Here is a 23,739-nt window from a genome sequence, read left to right as displayed (position 1 = left end):
TATGTTTAACTCTCTGTGAAGTAATACAGCTTCTTCATCAACGGGATCGTGGACAAAAGGACATGCCATGTTCGAGAAAAAAACATTTTCTAATCTGCCTAACATGGTTAATAAACTAACACATTTTTTTTTTATTCATGCAGATGACAACACTGCGCTAAAATGCGCCTGATACAGACTGAATGAAGGAATGAGGAAATGAAAGAGGGCTGTGTCAGCAGGCTGGGCTGGTGTCAGAGGGAGGAGACTGAGAGAAACTTGAGGTTTATTGAAGAAAACCTGCTCTCGACCAGGTTAGGTTCACAGGCTCAGTTACCATAGTAACTGACTGAGGTTAAGTTACCTCTCTTTCTGAAACAGAAAACCCAGAGTTTCCCTCATCTCAGGGTTAACAAACTCAGAGTTTTCACTAAACCTGCTTTCTGAAACAGACCCCTGCATAGCTCCACCCAAGTTACACCTGATCAGCCAGGGTCATTGAAAACACCTGTGTGGGTGTGCAGAAGCTTTAATTTGCAAAGTTAGATGGGTTAATGTGGCATAAGATGAAAAAAAAAAACTCAAGTAAGGTGCAAGTGCCTCAAAATACTGTACTTAAGTATTATACTTTAGTAAATGTACTTAATTACTTTCCACCACTGCTTTTATCCAATGTCGAAACATCTTGATGAGCGTGCTCATTTCCAGGATGACAATTGTGAATCATATGCTATAGCCTTCACATACACTGGATCTCAACCCAGTTTAACACCCATTTGAGATTTTGCAGTGATTTTTGAACCAAAGAAGACAGACATTAGCCTGACAAGCCAGACCCACATCAAGATGTTGGCTCTGGGAACTCACCATTGACGGAGCTCAATCCGAGGGGCGGGATAAACGATTGTCTTTCAAATTTCCTCTGCACGCAATAGGATAGTGCTACAACTAGGCAGGGCAACGAAGAAGGTAGCAGAGCTAGTTGATAGATTAAACTCTTGCCGTATCTGGTCGGCAAAACTCCGAACACATCTTCCTTTTTTAAGAATGACTTCAGTGCCGTTCTTTGTTCTTTTCTCAAAGAAAAGCTTAACTCCAAGTCTTCCAGAAGAACGCTGTTACCAGCAGCAGCAGCAGCAGCCATAGGCCCGCCTACCGACGATGTAATTGGCCTGACCAGAGTTTGGTTTTTCCAGCTCGCAAGCCAACAGAGTGCCTAGACCCCCCCCCTGGCTGCAAAATAAATTTGCTGCCACTAGGGTGCGTCTAGATTTCTAGGATAGACAGACAAGGCATTTGTTCCCGACACATTGCTCAGAGTACCTGTCTATTCAGGAAACATGGAACTGATATGGAATGAGAATGAACTCTCCCCAGATACATCACAATCACCGATAAAAGACATTTTACAAATATTTTAATGTAAAGTTCCATCAGAATGTACAGCAATATATGTTAATAAATAATTCATCACAATTATACAGTCTAAATAATACATTACATGACAACTGATTGAAACAAATATGCAGGATTTCACAGCAAGTAGAGGAGACTGAACAGGTGATGCAGAAAGGTCAGGCGATTTGGGGAGATTGCTACTGTAGCTTGTGCTTGTAGGAACGGGCTCCTGGGATTTTAATATTCAGATGGAAAGGGGCAGTAATTATGAATATGTGTAATGTGAATATTTGTTTTATCTGAATTGAGCAAAATAATCATCAAAAAAGAAAAAAAAAATTTTTTTTTGTTTTCCACAGAGGGATAGTGACATTCTGATTTTGATGTCAGCCATAAACAATTTGTTACGAGTATCAAGTGAAAAAGATATCCTATATCAGTTTTGACAGTCCTGAAATGGAAGTGAAATTTTCTTTTTTTTTTCTTTTCACTTTTTCAACACACACCTTCACATAGGTGAAAACAAGTGTAAGGTTGCACAATATGTCTAAAAGAACTGTAGTTTCACTCAAGTGATGCCAATTAGTAAGAACATGTGCTGAATGTTGCAATAGGCCTTTTACAGGTACCAGGAATTTTTTAAATATCACTCATTTTATTCTCTTCAAGTTTTCTTAACATTTATAGGCATGTGGAGGGACACAGACTCTGGGATAAACCATCTGAGCAATCGTCATGACAACTTCATAATGTGTGACAAGAAATGACATTTGCCAAGTTGTCTTCCACCCCCGGTGCATCGTGGGTCAACCCCCGAACATTTTGACATCACATGACATTTATGATGTCATTTATTATGACCTTCATTTATTCTGACCAGCAGCAATTCAAACAAAACATATGGCTTCCCACAGGAAATGGTTAAAACAATAAAACATACAAAATTCTTTGTCTATTACAAGTGACATTACCAATGGAAAATGTATTTAACTTAAAAAAAAAAAAAAAAACTTCATTGATACCATTTGCCATTATATAGATTATATCTTTTAGATGTTTCCTATCCTCTGGAGAAGCTTTACCAGCACACAAACAGCTTGATCTGTCAGATACGGTGCTAAGTAGACAGTACAACATTATACCACACAGAGGAGGGTCAAGTATTTACTCCAATTCAACTTCAAGTGCATCCTATCAAGTTTAAGGCCTGAGGTGTGCTTTGATTCCTTGACTAAATTTTCATTCTCTGAGTATTAACCAAGTGACCACTGCACGCTTAGTCTCTTCTCACTGCTGTCCAGAGAGGCTACAGATTTGTGCCGATTGATACATCTGATTAGTGCGGATCGATACAGTTTTTTGCAAAAATTGATATGATATGAGCTAAATGGTGAAAAGTCCTTAAAGCTGACTCGGGGACTAGTGGGAGTCATTAGCGTTGCTGTGACAAAGATGCTGTTTTCACCTACACAGTGTTGTTACAATCCATAGGCAGAATGAGATAGAGCGGGAATGCACAGACTATATGGTCACCATGGTTTACGGTTACCGTGGCAAACATGGCAGGTAATCAGTTGAATCTGGCTCCTGATAGGTAACATAACTGGTTGTCCAGAAGCGGTAACAAGACAAGGATTCAAGTGCTTCAAGTGCAGAGAGTGGTCTGGCTCCAGTCCGTCTTGTTCTTGTTACTGTTCCTTCGCTGTCAGAGGCGTATCCGTCAGGGAGTTGGTGTCAGAGGTCACCTCGGCGTGTGCCCGTTGACTTGCCCCCTTCCCCAGTGAATGTTAGGTAGTGTCAAACACCTCCTGAAGTGCTCGAGCTGGGCCTGCAGTCTCTCCCTCTCTTCTCTCACTTTCTGCCTCTGACTCACCAGCTCCTGACAAACGAAGGACGGACACAACTTTTGTTACAGAGCCAAGGCTTTCCGCACTAAGCTGAATCACTTACAAACAGTAAGTACAAACGGAAAAATGGAACACTGACATTAAAAGATGAAGGGAAACAAAAATCTGCACGCAGATATGGTCCCAGGTACTTACCCCCATAGTGAGAGAGAGCTGCTCTGCAGTTCTGGTCAGATTGTAATTCTGTGCTTCAAGTCTTTTACATTGACCGTGAAGAACCTGCCTCTCTATACTCCATTCTGTACAGAGAGAAATACACACACACACCACAAATAAGGGGAAATTATACCTATTCTAATACCTCTTTCACACAAATGATCTGAGGGTAAATTGTAGTCCAGTGGTAGGCAAATAGCATCAACAAATCTGGACCTCTGACAAAAATATTTGGGCCCTAAACAAATGTTTTTTTTTTTTTTTTGCATCAAAACTTCTACATGATGCATTTAAAAAAAATCTACTGCACTGATAGCAATACAAATACAAGGCTTGTAACATCTAATGGCAATCATTGATTTGCGTCCCAAAAACTAATAGGTAACAGTCTAACAGAAATGACGTAACAACAACAGCGCTTCATCCATTAATGAAGCAGCTCACTATTTACTGAATGTGGATAATAATCACATCTCTAAAATCTCCAAAAGGATTTATGAGGAAACCAGTCGTTCAGTGAAACCTTTAAGCCCCCCCCGATGACAAATTCTGGGCTACAAACAAAAAATGGCTTGACATTGACTCACCATCCACATACTCCTGGTAGGCCTCAAAAATAGCTTCGATACCCTGCCACTTCCTTGGATTTTCTTCCATCTCTTCCTCTTCTTCTTCCTCCTCCTGACCAGACTGCTCCTCATCCTCATCAGACAGGTTTTCCCGCGGTCCCAGAGTGTCCCTGCTGGCTACAAGGGAATGGAAGTGATGGCCGTTGACGTGTGCATGCTGAGGGGCATGGTTAAGAGTGGAACTTTTCAGTTGAGTGACGTTGTGAAGCAACGAGCGGTCGGCCTTCATGCCGGCCTCAGGGACACAATGTGAAACTCCTTAAAACAAAAGAGTGAGACAAAAAAGGCCATGTGAGTGTTTGCAGCCATTTTTAGAACCAATTTGGTTATGAATATCCATTTTAACAGCTAGGATATTACATGCAAACACCACTAGGTGGCAGAACATTGTCATTTTAAAATTCACAATCAAGCCTAATGGTCATGCACCTATGGGAGTGAGTGGCTAACCTTTGTTCTGCAGTGTGTTGTGTGTGGACTGCAGCACGGCCTGGTGGAAGTGCTGAGCAAAGGCCTCAGGTGTGAACCTCTCCCAGGGCCGATTCCGTCCATTCTGCACAGGATTGGGCTCCTTTTTCTGAGGAGAAGCAACAATGCTGTTCTGGAGGCCCTGGAGCTTCCCGTTTGGCTGAGCCTCCATAAATTCAGCCTTTTCATGGTGAGGGGCCAAGGGTGGAGGAATGCAGGCTACGTTGGTGTCCACGGAGGGTTTGAATGTGTCGTTATGGGGTAGATGTTTGGGTTTGTGTAAGTAGGGAGGGGAGGGGCTGGGAGAGTCTGGGTACAGATGTCCATTTGGTTGACTGGGCAGAGGGGCTGACGAGGAGTCACCTAAAAACAAATTTGTACTGTTCCTTAGAAAGAGTTTTTTTTTTTTGCCATTTTAAACATGCATATACATATGTGTGTGTGTATTTTCTAAAGTGTCTGTGTGTCTCACCAGTTGAGGGAGCAGGAGGACTGCTACACGGAGGTAAGGGATTATATCTGAGTGTGTCTAATGTCACAGTCTTCCTCTGAATGGCCCTCAGCAGCTTTTCTGTCCTCTCCTTATCTACAGAGAAAAAGACAAAATGACAACACCTGTCATTCATATTTGAAAATAAGGCTTAAAATATTGACTGGCACAACGAACTAACGGAAAAAAGTCAGCAAATGGGTGACTTGAGGTAACGTCCAGTACCTCACCATCACAGACTATGGCCACACACATTGAATAAAGGCTGATTCTTTCTACCAGCTTTCAGCTAAAAACATCAAGGGTTTTTTCAGAGGAGAAGATTGGTTCATACAGTCTTTAACCCAGATTGTATGTTCGTATTCATCCAAAAGCTGGTTACCGTAGTTCACAGTAAACTAGGTCCTCTTGCGATGTTGACAGATGAGAAAATGATTCCGGTAACAGGAAATAAAAAGAAAAATTGAGAGGGAGCTCAAATGAGCTGCTGATTATGCCCCAGCGTCCCTATGAGCACGTAATGAACAATAAACGTTTAAACAACAGAGAGTTAGCCCTGCAGATGGTATTTTAAATCCAATTTTCACCGGGATTTTTGTATTATGATTTGTCTTAAATAATAAATGGGTAAAATTAATAAAATACGAAGCCAGTTTTTTTAATTTTTTAAATAAGTCATCATGGAAAATAGTGTTTGTTGCAAGGTTAGTGTAGCTGTGACATACATACATTACCAAAACTCATACAGTATATACACTGTGTGAATACCGGTATGTTTTAAAGAACAACCAAAATCTTTATAAATATTTAATTCAGCCCATTTTTTTAAATGTGTATATTTACATTTTAACATTATAATAGTTTTACAATTAGTTTAATAAGAATACATTTTAGCAGTCTATACTATATTTTGACAGGCTGTGGATTAAAATCTACCCTTGCTGGAGAAAGTAGAAAATCCTGCCACAACCTCCTGTCGAGATGCGTCCTCACTTTATTTTCTTCTCACCCTCCCTACAGCCTTGCCAAATAATAAAACTGAGAGAAACTGAGTGTTGTATTTTTCCACGGGGAATCACCCGCACCAACTGAGAAGAGAGCAGAGTTGCACGTAGGATGTGTGTGGATACTAAACAGGTTGTTACCTCTCCTCTGCTGTGGGCTGACATGGGAGAGGTTGAACATAAGGAGGAAGTCTTTTTTTTTATCCAGTTTGGCGGTGCTGTCCATCTGCTCGGCAGAGTACGGCGTAGTTAAGGGGGTTGTAGGTGTTGGAGGTGAAGAGGCCTTTCTCTTGCCCCGCACAGCCGGCGGAGAGACGCTACGCTCTCTCATCATCCTCCTCCTCTTCCTCCTCTTTCGCGCTAGAAGCTCATCGCGATGGGCCACTGTGGTCAGACCACACACACGCAGGAAATCCACTTTCTTTGGAGAGAGATTTGGGCAGGTGAATATCAAACATTTTCAAACATCGTATGTATGTATAAAGTGATGTTTATGCACCTCAGAGGATGTATCCAGTTGGAGTGGGGGCTGTTTTGTCACTCTCCTCAAATGGGCTTTCACCTCCTCCTCGTCACTCTCATCATATGACTCGTCCAGGTCATAGTAATAACCTGGCAAAAAGAGAGTAAGAGAGAAATCATCTTTCATCATAAAGAAATTGCAAAGTATGTATAGTCATCTCTTGTGAAAAAAAGAAAAAGAAAAATAGTCATCTCTTCTGCCTACTACACCCCCCCTCCTGCCCATAAATCCCCTCTCTTTCCACTGTGCCTCTTTATCCTTCAACAGTTTGCTCACCTCCCTGTCTGGCCTCCTTCCTCCTCTTCTCCTCCAGGTCCAGTTTGCTGAGCAGCCGGCGGTGCTGCTGGAGAACCTCGTCGTACACCAGCATGCTGTCGGGCGGCTGGCCCCGTCGCTCCCTCGCCGGAGACGGAGAGGCTGCCTGACACCGTCCCACCAGGTCGGTGCAGGTACCGGGAATAGATGGAGGCACACAGGACCTCTGGTGGAGGTTATTGATGTGATGCTGGTGATAGAGGCTCTGGATGGCTCTGTCCTGCTCTGCCTTGTTCCAGGAACCTGCTTCTTGTAAACTAGCTCCCATCAGTGAGGTGTACCTCTCTGTGCCTTCCCCTCTCCCCCTGCCTCCTTCTTCCAGCTTCTCCCCCCAGCTTAGGGGGGGCCTGTCGGCTCTTGTCAGTCCTGGAGGTGGCCGACTTGGCGGTGTAGGAGGGTTGAGTTTTCTGCGCGAGTCTGTGGGGGTGTCGACAAGGGAGGCTGGGTTCCACAGTGTAGTTGGAGGGGCAGGAGGATGATGGGGACCTTTAGGGGAGATAAGGGGAGGTGGAGCACCGAGGCATGGAGGTAGATCTTTGCTGCCTGGCTTGTGATGGACTGAATTGGTTCTGTTTAGGAAAATAAAGAGCAAAATACAATTCCATTTATATTCAAAGTCTCACCACACTGAGTGACATTTCAGAAGTTTAAAATATTAGTATGAGACATTTTCTAAAATTAATTCTTTTGACTCTCTTTTCACCTGTGACTCTCTCTCCTTAGCTCCACCCCTTTCCCAGGTGACCTGAGGCCCATCTCGAGCGGACCCTCCCTCTCCTGCCCTTGCCCCCGTTGCCGTGTTAACCACGCCGCCTCACTGGCCCTCTGAGTCATCATGGCAGCTGCCAGAGCTCCATGGATCCCCCCAGCAGCAGCATGATGCTTCCCCAGGTGAGAAGGCACCAGGCTGGGCACAGGGTGTGGGATAGAGCCCCTGGAGGAGTGAAGGCCAGGCTGCAGGGACAGAGGTTTGGGTGCTGGGAAACCTGGGTGCTCGAAGTCCTTGGTTTTATCTGGAGAAACAGTGGAGTTGAGAAACCATGAATTAGTTTTTAGATGCGTTATGCCGACAGCACTATGTGTGTAGACATTTTGATGAGATTTATTCAGACATCATTCAGCATCTTACAGTGCGGTTCTGACAAAGGTGGAAAAGATGATGGATTACCAATAAAAACTAAAAGATCCAAAAGAAATGTGCATGCAGCGTGTAGGTTGTTTACACACTCACATTTCATTAAGTTTCAATACATAGGCTACACTCCGTATATCTTTATTCGTAGTCCATAAATAAACCCAACAGATTGGACTGTGCCATACTTCAAGTGTAAATGTAGAGAGAATAAATAACTCAGACTAAAAGTCTGCAATATTCATGAAGACCCACAATATCAAATAGCAAATTATTACAGCCGTACCAGTTGGATGGAAAGAAATATATTTTCTTAAAGGTTGCACTATTGGGGAGAATCGCATGGCTGCTCGAGGCTGAAGCTCCTCGCCCCATCTCCTCATTTTCATTGAAAACCAGGTCTATTCTTTTTTATTCAACGTCAATCGTTTCATTTGTCACCACGGTTACTTAGTGGAATGCCTGCAGGAGTGAAAAAGCAGGCCTCGCTGCCGTTTAACCAAAGCCCGTCTACGGAAAGCCGTTCCACTCCCTATTCAGCCCCATTGTACCGAATTTGGTTGCAGTTCCACCAGAGTTCCACTGGGGGTCATCACTGTCCAGTGCTAAATGAATGGGACTCTATGGAGCTAGACGGCTAAATGTGTCTCTTTCGCCTGATTGTCGTTGAGAAATCTCATATTTGATTGTAGTTTTTGCAAGTTCAACATGGATTATAGGTCAAAAGTTGAATGAACGAGTACTTGTGTCCTTTCAATTTCTTACAGGTTGAGTTGTTGTTGCCCATAACACGCTAGCATTCTGCTAATGAATGCTGATTGGTCAGTGAAGGACTGATTACGATCAGAGATCCCGCTTGACGGCATCCAAAGCAGAACCAGAATGAATATTTCGGCGTGGTCTTTAAAACATTAGCAAACCTCTTTCTAGCACGTGTATTAACAGGGAGAGGCTAACCTGTCAGCTGTGTTGTCGATGCTTCGAGAGAACAAAGGAAGCGACTCAGAGCTTGCCGTAAAGCAGTATATCTGGCCGTATATGTGTATGACGTCATTGACATTTTAAAAGGCTTTTTAGAACAAAAAAGCCACTTCTAACACCCAGCAGTGTGTATTTTCTTAGCCTCCCCTTTCGAATGCAACATTAAAATTACTAGACAAAAAATGATATCCTGAGAAAAGTGGATTTTGAGGGGTATAGCTCCATAGAGTCCCATTCATTCTGCACTGGCCTGTGAGCGCCCCCTATACGGAACTCTGGTGGAACTGCAACCAGTTCAGAAGCCGGAAGTAACGAGAGAGTGGAACTTCTTCCCTTATTAGAAATTCTTTGGTTTAACCGAGCACAGAACTCTGCCAACTCTGCTAACATGGCAACGGCTAGTGGGGATTCTGATGCTAACGCGGACCTACGCATGGTGCAGGCTATGACCAGGGTCCTGGAAAAGCAACAAAGTGGGCTTCAATCAGCGGTCCACATCCCAGTGAAGGAAGCGTTAGCAGAAATTGACACCTCGCTACAACACATCAGGACAGAGCTTGAGGCAGGGAACTACAGTAAAAGACCTAATACAGCAATTAGACGAGGCGCAGAAGGACAGCAGACAGATGAGAAACACGGTGAAAGCCTGCATTGATGACCAGAGGAAATTTGAGTTGAAGTTGGCTGAACTGGAAGACAGATCGAGCACGCTGATTCTCAGGTGTCTGAGATACCAGGACCGTCAGGCAATTATCCAGGGGGCAAGACAGGCGCAGCAGGAAGGCCCGATTCGTGATTCCAACGCAACGCTGCGCTTTAAGCCTGACTACAGCCAGTGGCGGATCTACTGGGGTGGCATAGGGTGGCAAATGCCACCCTAAAAGAAAGCCTTGCCACCACTGCTGCCACCCCAGTTGGCAGCAACGAATTAAAAGTTATGGCCAATTTGACAATTTATGAGCGTGAATCTCCAATGTCCGACTGCAGTGAATGCAGCACGAGATGACGCCAGAGCGGCAAGAGCCTGATTTGTTTGGAAAACTGAGTGGCGCAAAGCGAGGGAGCCAGGAGTCGCGAGGAAAGGAGACACAGGAGGAAAGAGGTCAAAACGGATTAACTATCTATCAAGAAATGAAATTATAACGAAAGCACAGTGCTAGCATAGTTGCGATGCTGATTTTGAGATGATAAAAATCAGGTTGAAGAACGTTATTTTGCTAACTATACATATAATGTTACTTAGGTCTGACGTTTGTTCTGTGTAAAGTAGGCTACAAAAGCTAATATTGATTCAACGTCTGTCAAGGAAAACATTGTAAAATTACGTTTTAATCTTACAGAAATGAAGAGGAAAGGTAGCACATGTAGTTTTTTCTCACCAAAGAGAAAGGCGAGAGAAATTGAAAAAGAACAACTCAGCAAGGTAGACAGAGAAGATGAGGTGGAAGGAGAGAGAAAAGAGGTGGAAGGAGAGAGAAAAGACGAAGACGAGGTGGAGAGAAAAGGGCAACAGAAACGTGACAGAGATAGAATACAAGGCCAAGGCGACCAGGGACAGGAGGAGGTGGGAGAACACCACAGTGGTGAAGATATGGAGGGAGAGCATCACCAAGATGAGGAGGGAGAAAGCGAGAGACAAGATAACGTGCAGGACAGTGAAAGGGAAAGCAGAGTGCCTGGGCCATCACCAACGATCTCCAGTCGAGCTGGTCCACATGGTATGGAAATTGTTGATGCATATATACTAAGTTACATATGAATAAGAACAACAAATGACAAAGATGGACATTTTTATAAAATTTAAGGGACATTGCTTAGACATCAAATAAATATAAAAATTCATGTTTGCTTAAATATGAATAATTAGGGAAAGTTGTCAGTGTGAAAGTGTGATGAGATGGGGAGATGAGTTTTTATATTTTGTGTAGAATGTATTTTAGATCTATTGCTCAGATTAAATTAAAAAATTAAACAAATTAACTTAAAAATACTCTCCCAGGCTAAAATGTTAGTGTGTGTTAACACAGTATGATGGTTATAACTAATCAATGACAGTTCCTAATATTGTACAAATGCTACCTTCAACGCTGCCTCTCTGACACAGTCAAAAACTGTTTGCTTCCCCTCTCACACATCTGCCACTCATCACCTGTGTCTTACCTTAATGCCTTTCCTGTGATAATGCTATCTCCTATTAAGTGAGATCACATTATATGGTCACTTATTCCTAATATGAGCGGTTTCAAATGAAACCTCAAATGCAAGACATTGATTGCATGAGATTAAGTTTGTCTATATGAGTTTGTAAATGGCAGCCTGTGCCCTTTTGTAGTGTGTACATACTATTTCTCATCAAACTGTGATAAAATTCAGTATATATACGTCTGCCATATGTTGCCACCCCTCAGAAATTCCTGCCCCTCTCTCGCCACCCCATAAATATTTTTCTAGATCTGCCCCTGACTACAGCGCTTTCACCAACGGCGGCAGGAATTTATAGGAGTGTAGCGCAAGCTGCATGCTAAAGGCATCCCAAACTTTCTTATTTATCCCGCAACTCAGAGTAAACCACGGAGGGAGAACGCTCATATTCACTACACCCGAGGAAGCGGACAGGCTCTGTCCGGATCTGGATATGGAGGAGGGGGACGTGGCGCCCGCGCGGGGCACTTCGCAACCAGACCGGGACCTGCCATCGGGCCTGGAGGACAACATGGGGACCTCTTGTCCGGTGCGGTGAGCCTGAGCGGGCAGACCCGACGACTGTGGATTAGCGTATCTGGAACACTGTGCAAGTTTGACTCGAGGACACTGCATGTAAGTTTGGCAACCTGACTTTAAAGGAATGTTTGATGAGGCTGAAAACATGATGGACATGGACTGCTCACTTTACATAGCCTACTCCAGAAACTGGTAGCTGGTTGGAACGTGGTGGGTGAGTTTGGGAGTCAAGCTGGGGAGAAATATTTGATTAGACTGAATGAACATGATAAAACACTTATCTTATGATCTATATTTACTACTCTTGCATGGTTTGTTTCCTACACAGCCTATTTCAGAGCGTAGTAGCTGGTCGAAACGATCAAAACTAACGTATGAGCTTGGGAGCCGAGTTATAATGATTTGATTTGATTAGAGTGTATTTTATAATCTTTATCTACTACTCCTACATGGCTGATTTGTTTTTCATACATACATTTCAGAACTAAATAGTTGGTTGGGACTTAGTTTTGAGGTTGTTTTTTTTTGTAACATTATTCATGTTTAATATAGGAAAGCATTAGACCCGTTTCAGTTAACCTGTGACTTTAGACAGGAGGGGCAGCTTTGAGCTGGAGTTTTTGTGTGAGCTGCGTTATCAGACACACATCAAAACACATATCAGACATGTTCAATGCAGTTGTGGAATCCCACCATTTTACAGATATATGGAGGATGCACAATCCTCCTAGCAAGGATTACACCTTTTTTTCCACACATCACCTCACCCACTCCCGCATTGATTATTTTTTGTGCTCCAGTGAACTTAAGGCAATGTTCCACGCGATAGCAATAGAACCAGCAATCCTGTCTGATCACAATGCGCTGATAACCACATTCCATTGTGATATGTTAGGAGAAATATCTAGAAGGTGGCAATTTAATAATTCCCTTCTCCAAAACACAGATTTTTATACAGAGTTTAGAGCCAAACTGGCAGAGTTTAAATATCAATCAATACTGACTCAGTTTCGGACCCGGCGTACATCTGGCAAGCCACTAAAGGATTTATTAGAGATTTCACATCTTCCTTTTGCGGCAAATTTGAAGAAAAAGAGAGAGGCAAGGATTGCAGAGTTGGAAGAACGTTGTAAATCTACACATACTCTTTTAGTCACAAATCGAGCAGAGCTAAATGATTTGCTAAAAAGGAGAGCTGAATTCATAATGCACAGAGTGAGGCAAAATTACTATTTTAATGGTTGTAAACCAAGCAAATTACTAGCTCTGAAATTAAAACAAAGCAAGTCCAGAGCTGCTATCAACAGCATCTGCACGGGCCGAGGTATCTCAACGAATCCTAAAGATATCACTACCACTTTCCAATCCTTTTATTCAAAGTTGTATGAATCCTTGTATGAGTTCCTGAAAGAGGTAAACCTGCCTCTTCTTGACCCAGAAGAGGCACAAGAACTGGGTCAACCTATTACGTTAGAGAAACTCAAATCAGCGTTAAAAACAGCTAAGAAAGGGAAAACACTGGGGATGGATGGAATTCCATCAGAACCTTTACTACAGTACTTTGACACACTAGGACCTATCATTTTACAAACTTTAACCTCGGCCATAAAGAGGGGCACCTTTCGTCAACAAACCAGCACTGCACTAATTTCGGTCATACACAAAAAGGGCAAAGATCCTACGGAGTGCTCGAACTACAGGCCCATCAGCCTCATTGGGACTGATATTAAGCTTTATTCCAAAGTCTAGGTACCACGCCTAGAACGCTTTGAGAAGCTAGTCCACCCCGACTCATCAGGGTTTATACCAAAGCGTCAAGCTGCAGACAATATACGCAGATTACTCCATGTAATAGAATAAGCTAAAAACCTTCCAACAACGGCAGCAGTTTTATCACTGGACGCGGAAAAGGCTTTTGACCGCCTAGAGTGGAACTACTTGTGGCAAGTAATGGAGAGGCTTGGTTTGGGAGCCAAATTCATTGACATGGTAGGTACTTTATATGCGAATCCCATGGCCATAGTCTCAACCAATGGCCTGCATTCACAGCCATTCCCCATCGCGCGGGGCTCAAGACAGGGATGCCCGCTATCTCCCATGCTATTTGCGATCTCTCTTGAACCGTTAGCCCAGGCCGTAAGGCAAAATAAAATATGTAATGTCCAGATTAAATCCAATAACAACTCAATATAGTTATTTCCAGATTATATTTTGCTGTACATATCTGACCTTGAGGACTCTGTTCCAAAAATTCTTAAGATCTTTAATGAATTTGGCTCAATCTATAAAATCAATTAGAATAAATCTAATCTTCTTCTGTTGAACAACAGACAGGTGACATCAGCTATTAGTGATACAATACCAACCTAAAGCAAAATTACATATTTAGGCATCACCATTCACGCATCGCTACAGCGAGTTGTCCAGGACAACTATGAAACTATACTAAGTAGTGTTCAAAGGGATCTGGCCAATTGGTCTGCGTTGCCGGCATCGCTACGGTCCAGGATTGCCGTTGTTAAAATGAACATAGTTCCTCGTGTGAATTTCTTAAGTACAATGATCTCCTTACCCCCACCAATACATTTCTGGAAGAAACTTGATACCGTAATTCGGCAGTATATTTGGAATAATAAACAACCTAGGCTAAAATACTCTACCTTGCAATGTACCACAAACACGGGAGGCCTGGCCCTCCCCAACCTTAAAGTGTACCACAGAGCCTTTCAGCTACGGGCCCTCAGAGTGTGGATGGACCCCTCATCTACAGTCTCATGGAGAGAAATAAAGCAAAACTTCACTGGTAGTCTAAGACTGCAAGACCTTGCCTTTACAGGTGTGTGTCCAAAAAAGTGTATGCTAGCCTATGGCCCTATTATCACCAACACATTGACCAACTTTAAACAGGTGGAGGAGCAACTACGCTACACCAATAAGTGGCATTTGAACACCCCAATTTGGCACAACATACACTTAATGTCTGGTAACAAACCTTTTGTTTATAACCAGTGGAGTGACAGAGTTTTTATACTCTAGACCAGCTATTCAAAGATGAAGGTATGTTAAGTTTTGAAGACCTGAGAGCTAGCTTTGAGGTCCCTAGGACGTCCTTCTTCCTTTATCTTCGCTTAAGATCAGCCCTAAAATGTTATGGGGTACCATGGGGGAACAGTCTTGAGATGTACCCAATCATTAAATGGCTTGGTGATTCTCCTGTGAGAGGATTAGTGTCCAGAATTTATGCTAAACTGATGCAAGTATCCGTAGGAGAACTTCCAATAGTAAAGAAATGGGAGCGAGAGCTTAGCCCGGAGGGGAACATAATTAATCGGGAGACAGTTTGGGACAACATTTCCCACTGTTCCAAGAACCCAAATCACCAGCAGATCCACTTCAACATATGCCATAGGACATATTGGACTCCTCAGAAGAGATACATCTCTAAAGTCATTCCTACTCCCTATTGCACGTTCTGCCAACCTGAACAAACTGAAACTTTCTGGTCTGGGAGTGTGAACAGGTGCATGAGTTTTGGAATAAAACAACATCAATAATATCTGATGTGATAGGATGTCGAATTCCTACTGACCCGATTGTTTTGTTACTTAATGATGACTCTAAATTACACCTACTTGGGAAACAGAAGACAATTTGGCTAGCCGGCTCAACCACAACCAAGAAAATGATAGCTCAGCGCTGGCTCCCCCACCCACTCGCTTTGTATAAAACAGTGTTTGGCGTATTTTCTAGACATAGTTATGCTTGAGCTTTCTACAGCAAGGATTAACAAAGCCAAATCATCAACTATAGACCTATGGAAAAACGTAGCAGCACAAGTATCAGTCCTAATGACCTCAGCATCACAAGAATTAGAGGAGAGCGACTAGGCAAGATGTGATTTCTGTTTTTGTTTGTTTGTTTTTGTTTTCCTCGAGACCGCAGAGGGTGGGGGGTGGGAGAGGGTTGTTGTTCTTGTTCAATTGTGTTTATCTGTTCTGTATGTTTAAAAATATAAAACCAATAAAAAATGTATCTTAAAAAAGGTTGCACTATTATGGGGCGACCTATAGCTCACCCAGTAAGAGCATGCGCCCCATGTAGGCTGAGTCCTTTGCAGCGTCTTGGGTTCGAGTCCGACCTGTCATCCCCACCTCTTTCCCACCTTTCCTGTCTATCCACTGTCAATAACAAATAAAGGGGAAAGCCCCAAAAAATAAAAAAAAAAAAAAAAAAGGTTGCGCTATTATCTGGTGTATGGTATGATTCATCTGCCATAGTTCATTTAAAAATGTTTCAATGTGCCACTGAGCCACACAAGTGCATTAACTGTTTCTGCACGACTGACTTCTGTGCTATGAACAGTAGGTCGTGTCCTTAAAATAGTGTGAATGTCAATCTGTTAAAAGGAAACACCCAAATGAACGCAAAAGGCACATTATCCAATCTTCAAGATTCATATGTAGTATACTTTACACACTGACCCACTATGATAAAGGTCATGGGGTAATTGTAAGCAGAAGTGTTCAACATTTAAGAGACATGGTATTCAGCAAGTCTGCATTAGTTTAGATTATGAGATATCTTGTGTGCCAAGTTGTTACTATGGCCTAAAGATGACACCAGCTCGGGAAAGCATATTTCAAGTTAATAAATTTGCCCCAACAATTATGTGAAAATAAATTCTGGCATAATAGTTGTGCTAGAGGAGAGGTCAGAGCATCACCATAACCATAAGTAATTTTCCTTTGGGGGCCATAAATATCCACACCAAATTCCATGGCAATCTGGCCGAAACCAAAGTGTTGGACAGAAACATTTTCTAACCAACATCAGCATTCTTAGGCCGCACAATAGCAGGACAAAAAATGGTTATGATTTATTTAAAAAAAACTAAGTACTGAAGGGTTTCTCTCCTCCCCTATAAATTCCAATCAGTAAAATTTAACTCATCTGTATTTCATGTTGCTTCTCCCTGAGTCGGGATTGTAACACTATCTAGTTGTGTATGTGCCTGCATGTGTGCACACATACATCAGTATGTGTGTGTGTGTGTGTGTGTGTGTGTGTGTGTGTGTGTGTGTGTGTGTGTGTGTGTGTAGGTACCCAGTCTGTTCGGGGTCAGCCTCTCCCCTGGCCTGGCCCTGTCCTCCAGTGGTGCCCTCCGAGCCTGCAGCTCAGCCAGGTAGTGGCTCTCGGCCGCTCTGACCATCTGCTGATGTCTCTCCCTCTGCCTCTCCTTCTGTCTGTCCAGCTCTCTCTCCCGCTCCTCCTCCCTCTCTCTCTCCCTCTCTCGTTCCAGCCCTGCCTCGCGCTCCCTTTCTTTTTCTCGTTCACGCTCTTGCTCTCTCTCTCGCTGGCGGAGCTCATTCTCCATCTGTAGCCTGTGGGGGAGGTTGACAAGTATGCACACACACACACACACACACACACACACACACACACACACACACACACACACACACACACACACACACACACACACGAGGGTGAGAGATGCAACACCCAACATGAGGCAGATATTAACCACACACTGGTGAACCTCACACAAACATTTCTGCTCAAACATACACACACTTGCAGAAACACACAGAAACATGCACACACACTCTCCACTTACCATGAGGAAAATAATCCATACACAGCATGACTGAGCAAGAGCAGATGAACACTTAATAGGTATCCACAGGAAAAGGACACACACACACACACACACACACACACACACACACACACACACACACACACACACACACGAGAACACATTCAGCAGCAATCAATAGCACACAAACAAACCTACAGGATACACAGGAGCCATTACAGAACCAGACGATAAATACCATCCATTTCAAACACAAACATTTCCCCTGTGCATTATGCCACAGGGGAACACTGTGTATTGTGAAACTGAGAAAGGAGCTCACAGTGATGAAGGAAAATGGAGAGAAAAAAAGAAAGAGACTTCCTTATGTGTGAAATTTAATGTATGCACTGGCTTGCATATGCATGTGTATGGGTGTGCAGTGTGTGTGTGTGTGTGTGTGAAGGGCAGTGTGTGTGATGAGTGTATAGGAGACACTGTGGGGTGTGTGCTATAAATATCACACACTCAGCAACCTGTGCCTACCCTGCAGAGAGAGATTACACAGCCCTGCAGACAGGGGAGAGAGAGAGAGAGAGAGAGAGAGAGAGAGAGAGAGAGAGAGAGATGCATGTGTATGTTACCTCTCAGCTAGCGCTGCTGTGTGGTTTAGTTCTCCTGGGTAACGGCCTCCAGGCAGGTGCAAGTGGAGGGCAGAGGGGTGAAGAGGAGAGAAGGTGCCCCCTGCAGGCACAGAGTAGAACTGCGACCGCAGCGCAGAAAGACACAGGGACTCCTCCATCCTGTGACGGACAGATGGACAGATGGACACAGGCAAACCAGTCAGACTATATCTGCACATGCCAAGTGTGAAAAATGTAGGGGGGGAAGAAAAGAAGAAGAAAAGTAAAATAAACAATGAAAAGGAGGACGATTATCTGATATGTAAAGGTAATATTGTAGCAGTGAAGATGAAAAGATGATGTATGTATGAAGGTATTGTAGGAGGTGTTATGTGGTAATAACCAGAAAATTGAAAGAAAAATACAGGTCAGCAGATAGTAAGTTAGAAAACGAAAAGGGGTATTTACAAGAGTACTCCTGGTCTTTAGCAGAATGCACCATTTTTTCATTGTACCAGTCCAACATAAAGTAGAGACGATAACACCCTGTGTACATGTGATGAACTTTTCACAACTGCTTTGGATAATACTTTGATCTGTGTGTATGTAACATTCTCTTTCTAATTTTGAGAGCGCACATACAGTGAGCACAGAGTGAAGTATATTGAAATTAGCGCGTTATTAACGGTGTTAACGCAAACCCATTTGAACGGCGTACATTTTTTATCGCGAGATTAACGTTCTTTTTGGTCTAGCAAACTCTGTAGTTTTTTTCACATGCTGTTGCAACAACTAGTAACGTTAGAAAAACTACAACACCACACCAGATCTAGTTAGACCGGAAACAAAACAACAGGCATGCTGCATACACTTGTTTGGGCTTGCGAGCCGGCCAAAGAGTATTAGGCTAATGTTACGTTTTGAGTGGATGGCGAGCACGAGACGCCGAAATGGATGCCAATAAGATTCTGAATGGAAAGTTTACTTTTAAAAAGTTGTCGAGGGGGACAGTAGTTTCACGCATACACAGCCTGTACGACACGGAGAAAGCAGCCCAACTGGAACTTCTGCAAAGTGCTGCAAACGCTGTCTCATTAACCGGTGATCACTGGACGTCAGTGAGTAATCAAAATTATTTAGAAGTTACTGCACACTATATTGACTATGTATATCAGCATACGGTTTTAGGACTTTGTTGTTTTTATCGTTTTTTTGACTTTTTGTCATTTGGGACATTGTCCACCCCCTTTTCTGTCCAGGAGAATTGTTACATTCCTTATTAGAAAAACGTAAAGGTTACAAATGTCCTGCTGTTGCATCCGTTTTTTGGAGCATTTTGTTTGTACTGTATAAGCAAAGTGTTAGTGTTACATCTCAGTTAGGTTAGGTACTTGTAGGAATTGTGCAATAATGACAGAGTCACAATTTTTTCTTTTGTTTACAGTAAATAAATAATAAACAATTACAAATCTTAAAGTCAAGTTCATAAAGTAACTTTCTTCGCATTCATTTGATTCCCAATTAAGATACACTGGTAAGAATGGCTTTCCAAAAAACTGTTCTGAAATGCAAAAAAATAGAATTTTATTTATGTGATAAAACATGTGATTAATCGTGATTAACTACAGGAATTTGGCGATTAATCGCAGTTAAAAAAATTAATCGTTTGACAGCCCTAATTGAAATTAAAACATTTTGATTGTTTAATTAACTAAAGTACCCTTTTAATCATTTGTATTCATTAGGGCTGCAACTAACGATTATTTTCATAGTCGATTAATCTATTAGTTGTTTGGTCTCTAAAATGTCAGAAAATTGTGAAAATGTGGAACAGTGTTTCCCAAAAGCCCAAGATGACATCCTCAAATGTCTTTGTCCACAACTCAAAGATATTCAGTTTACTGCCACAGAGGAGAGAAGAAACTACAAAATATTCACATTTAAGAAGCTGGAGTCAAAGAATTTTTACTTTTGTCTTAAAAAACGACTCAAACCGACTAATCGATTATCAAAACAGTTGGCGATTAATTTAAGAGTTGACAAATAATCGATTAATCAATTAATCTTTGCAGCTCTAGTATTCATTCACATTTTATTGTAGCTCCATTGTCTTATCAAAACTCTCTGTATTACACTGTGTATGAACTGTGCTGTTCAAATAATGTTTCCTTTCCTCGCTGTCTACTGTATGTGGTAATTGTTATAAAAAGAAAATACTCATGCATTCTATTAAAAACGGAAATGGGCAGTGAACACAGGTACATGGCAGAAGTCTACCTACAAGATGAAGGTTTGGTGGTGTTTTAGTCATGCGAAAAGATGGCGTGTTTATCTCTGTGTTACCTTGGTGAAGCACAGAGCAGCATAGTTTAGCATTCGTACCGTGACGTTTCCAAAATTCCCCTTAGATTTCCTCTTAAAGACTTTGGTTGGATAAAACATGCTGTTGAATAACATCATATGTATTGTAAGTGATGTACTCTAACTGCTTTTTCCAGCACCTCATTTAAGCTACAATAATCTCCTAATGAGAGAAAGATTCAAACCAAAGACGTTATTTTTACGGCTGCACCTTTCAATCAAATGTCCTGATTAAAATTTAAACTGAAATTCTGTGGGTGACTAGATAACATGAGTATGAGAGGTTAAGAATTGAGAATTTAATGTGGCCAGGATAGCTCAGTCGGTAGAGTGGGTGCACATATACAGAGGTTCATGCCTCGATGCAGAAGGTCCAGGGTTTGAGTCCGACCTGGAACGATTTCCTGCACGTCTTCCCCCTCTCTCTCCCCCTTCCATTGCTTTCCTATCATTAAAGGCAGAAATACCCAAAAAATAATCTTTGAAAAAAAAGAATTGAGAGTATTAGGTGGTATTGTTACCTTGGTAAGGACAGCGGGTGATGCAGGTAGGCAGGATGATAGTAAGCAGCAGCAGCTGCAGCGTGGGCAGCAGCGGCAGGGTCCAGGCTCAGGGGTAGAGAGGTCAGTCGGAGGTCTTCTGAGGTGGCGAAGGGCCGGAGCGCTCTCAGGTATTCCTCTGGGACGGCACCTGAGGGTACCACGGGGTGCATCTGCCCAGGCAAACTGCAGAACGAGTGCACACAGCATTAACCTTGAACAGTTTGATGTGCTTTCAAACGGGTTCTGTTTGATGATTTTTCAGGGTTGTAACCAAAAATTACTTTGCTTTCATACAAATACATAAGGTCAAACTATGAGTGTGTGTTGCACTTACCTAAGGCTCTGTATTCTAGGGTCCTGCATGACAGAGTTGGGGGTGAGGCCAAAGGGGTGAGCCAGGGGGTGAGGCGGAGTCCTCTTATCCTGTTGTGGCTGGGTGTTCTCAGCACCCACCCGCTCCCTACTGAGTCCCTGAACACTCGACTCAACCTGACAGGGAGACAGATGGGCAGGCAGACAGCATGAGAACAGACTATGTATGTCCATGGGGTTTGAGTGTGTGCTAGATTGAAACTCAGCAGGAAAAAGTTCAGGAAAAGAGAAGAGGGAAATGAGGAGGCGCAACCCCCCCCCCCCCCACCTCCCCGAGCTGCACCCAGAGGCTCAGCAGAGTGGAAAAGTGGGTCTGATATGTCATAACAGGTCAAGATCAAAGTGGAAAGATGATCCTAATATCTGGCCAACTGCTCTTTCCTTCATCGCCTTCTCTCTCTCTCTCTCTCTCTCTCTCTCTCTCTCTCTCTAAGAGCTTCCTACTCAGAGGATTTAGTCGCCACAAAGTCCTTGATTGCTTTTAGTACAATCCAACCTTCAAATCATCACAATGACAAAAGCAGTCATGGGTGTAAAAAAGCACAAATTACAAAAGGATGTTTCCCAAATTTAAAAGCATTTAAATGTACAGCAAATAGTGACACAGCTGGCAAGAATGCATACCATCTGACTGTGTTCTGGGCTTGGCTCTGTCGCTGCTTAATAGGTTGATTAATATTACATGTGTTATTATTCTAGCATCTCTCCAAATATTTCAACTAAAGAGGCAAAACGGCAAAAGATAATCTTTAAGGCTGTGAGGCTACTTAGGCACAGCGGTGCTTTGAGATACAAGCTATGCTCGCAATAACAATGCTAACATGCTGTGTTTATAGCATGTATAATGTTTACCATGTTGATCATATTAGTTTAGCGTGTTAGCACGCTAACATTTACTTATCAGCACTAAACACAAAGTACAGCTGAGGCTGATGGGATTGTCGTTAGTTTTGCAGGTATTTATATAAACCAAAGTTTGGGACAAATACAAATTTTGACCCAATGATGGCATAAGATGAAAAGAGAAATTTCGGTCTGGACTAAACCGTTTCACTGACCAACATACTTGCCATTAATAGACCCACAAACCAGCTTGGCTAAAAATCTAACATTGTGGGATAAAATGCTTCGCGGACACTGATTTCTATAGTTTAAAGATGAAAAAGCTGCCAGAAAACCTTTGACTACAGTATATTATAAATTAAAAATCATTGTTTCCACTACATTGTCTCAAATCTTGTTGTTACAGCAACAGACAGCAATACAGGTCAGAGAAACCATGGTAAAACCACAAACAAATTGCCTCTTCCAGCAACACCCGATCTGCTACCTTAGTTTTGTACAACACTTGACCTGTAGTGAAATATCTTTGCTTTGAATATGTTTGAATAGTTTTGAATGTGTCACTCATGGAAAGCAGATTCAAACCAGACTGTCTCTCTCTCACTATATCATCCACTGGTTCAAAATGAGAAGGGGAGATGAAACACGGAGAGTCTGGAGAGCAGCCATCACATTCCTTGACCTCTGACCCCGCAGACAGCCAACGGCCTTCACAGATGCAGCAATAAACACACAAAGTCTGTTTCTTTAGCCTAAATCACCCTGTTCTAGGACAAGCTGCATACAGTAAGGACAAATACTGAATCTATGCACAGCTTCAGAGCCCTCTCTCTATCGCTCTCCTGCTCATTCTTATTCTCCCTCCCCTCCTTTCTTAACATAGTATTCTCTATTTTCCTGCCTCCCTCCCTCCTTCTTTCTCTCTGAATGTCTGAATGGGAGCCCCAGGCAGGCAGAGCCACAGAGAGGTCTTTGTAAAGGGGGAGAAAGGCAGCTCTGATCAAGGGGGAAGTGGCTACTGTGGGGGCTAACCCCTGCATTGTGTGAGGGGCCTGGGTCCTCGCCCCACCTTAAATTCGCTCACACACCCACAAGCAAACACATCCATAGACGCACACACACACATACACTGGTCCCTCTTCACATCCTAAGCCTTTTGTGGTGAAGGGTCAAGTACACACGCGCGCACACACACACACACGCACGCGTACGCACACACACACACACACACACACACACACACACACACACACACTCTGCAGGAAGCTGAACACAATAGGTGCCAGTCTCTGCAGCCTGCAGTGTTTCTTTACAAACCCCTCATGTGTTGCTGAAAAAGACATGGACTGATTAGTGAGATGAAGAGGGGTTGAGGCAGAGGGGTAAAAGCATGAAAATGAAGGAATAAGCCAAGACAGAGAAAACAGAGGGATGGCTGGTTTTGACAGTTTGATGTTGACAAGCACTGGGACTATTTCTTTAATGGAGGGAGCAGCAGCAGGATGGATAAAGGACACAGAAAGAGACAGACGACTCATCTGTGCTAAGAGAAAGCACGAGAGAGCGAGAGAGAGAGAGAGAGAGAGAGAGAGAGAGAGAGAGAGAGACAGAGACAGAGACAGAGAGAGAGAACTGAGAAAAGGAGGAACAAAAAGTACAGATACACAGAGCGAGAGGAGCAGATGTCTTGTCTGGAACATCAGCGTGTACGACGTGT

General features: G+C 42.9%; 1 protein-coding gene across 6 annotated transcripts in view; it reads right to left on the bottom strand.

Moving 5' to 3' along the window:
• Nucleotides 1–2,021: 2,021 nt before the first annotated feature.
• LOC144522028 (genetic suppressor element 1-like) overlaps nucleotides 2,022–23,739 on the bottom strand; it is a 31,867-nt gene continuing 10,149 nt past the window's right edge. For 5 of the 6 annotated variants that reach the window (XM_078256781.1, XM_078256782.1, XM_078256780.1 and 2 more), the window contains exons 4-16: nucleotides 21,142–21,296; nucleotides 20,787–20,990; nucleotides 17,926–18,135; nucleotides 16,807–17,084; nucleotides 7,573–7,882; nucleotides 6,831–7,438; nucleotides 6,531–6,643; nucleotides 6,173–6,452; nucleotides 5,010–5,123; nucleotides 4,520–4,900; nucleotides 4,028–4,327; nucleotides 3,420–3,523; nucleotides 2,022–3,256 (exon numbers count right to left, since the gene is read on the bottom strand). In XM_078256781.1, the coding sequence (XP_078112907.1) occupies nucleotides 3,119–3,256; nucleotides 3,420–3,523; nucleotides 4,028–4,327; nucleotides 4,520–4,900; nucleotides 5,010–5,123; nucleotides 6,173–6,452; nucleotides 6,531–6,643; nucleotides 6,831–7,438; nucleotides 7,573–7,882; nucleotides 16,807–17,084; nucleotides 17,926–18,135; nucleotides 20,787–20,990; nucleotides 21,142–21,296 (3,195 nt within the window). In that variant the 3' untranslated portion in view covers nucleotides 2,022–3,118. The remainder of the gene's footprint in view (nucleotides 3,257–3,419; nucleotides 3,524–4,027; nucleotides 4,328–4,519; nucleotides 4,901–5,009; nucleotides 5,124–6,172; nucleotides 6,453–6,530; nucleotides 6,644–6,830; nucleotides 7,439–7,572; nucleotides 7,883–16,806; nucleotides 17,085–17,925; nucleotides 18,136–20,786; nucleotides 20,991–21,141; nucleotides 21,297–23,739) is intronic. The other variant, XM_078256785.1, reaches the window with a different exon arrangement.

Source organism: Sander vitreus, chromosome 8 (assembly GCF_031162955.1).
Source record: "Sander vitreus isolate 19-12246 chromosome 8, sanVit1, whole genome shotgun sequence".
NCBI lineage: Eukaryota > Metazoa > Chordata > Actinopteri > Perciformes > Percidae > Sander > Sander vitreus.
This window is presented reverse-complemented; position numbering and strand designations above follow the sequence as displayed.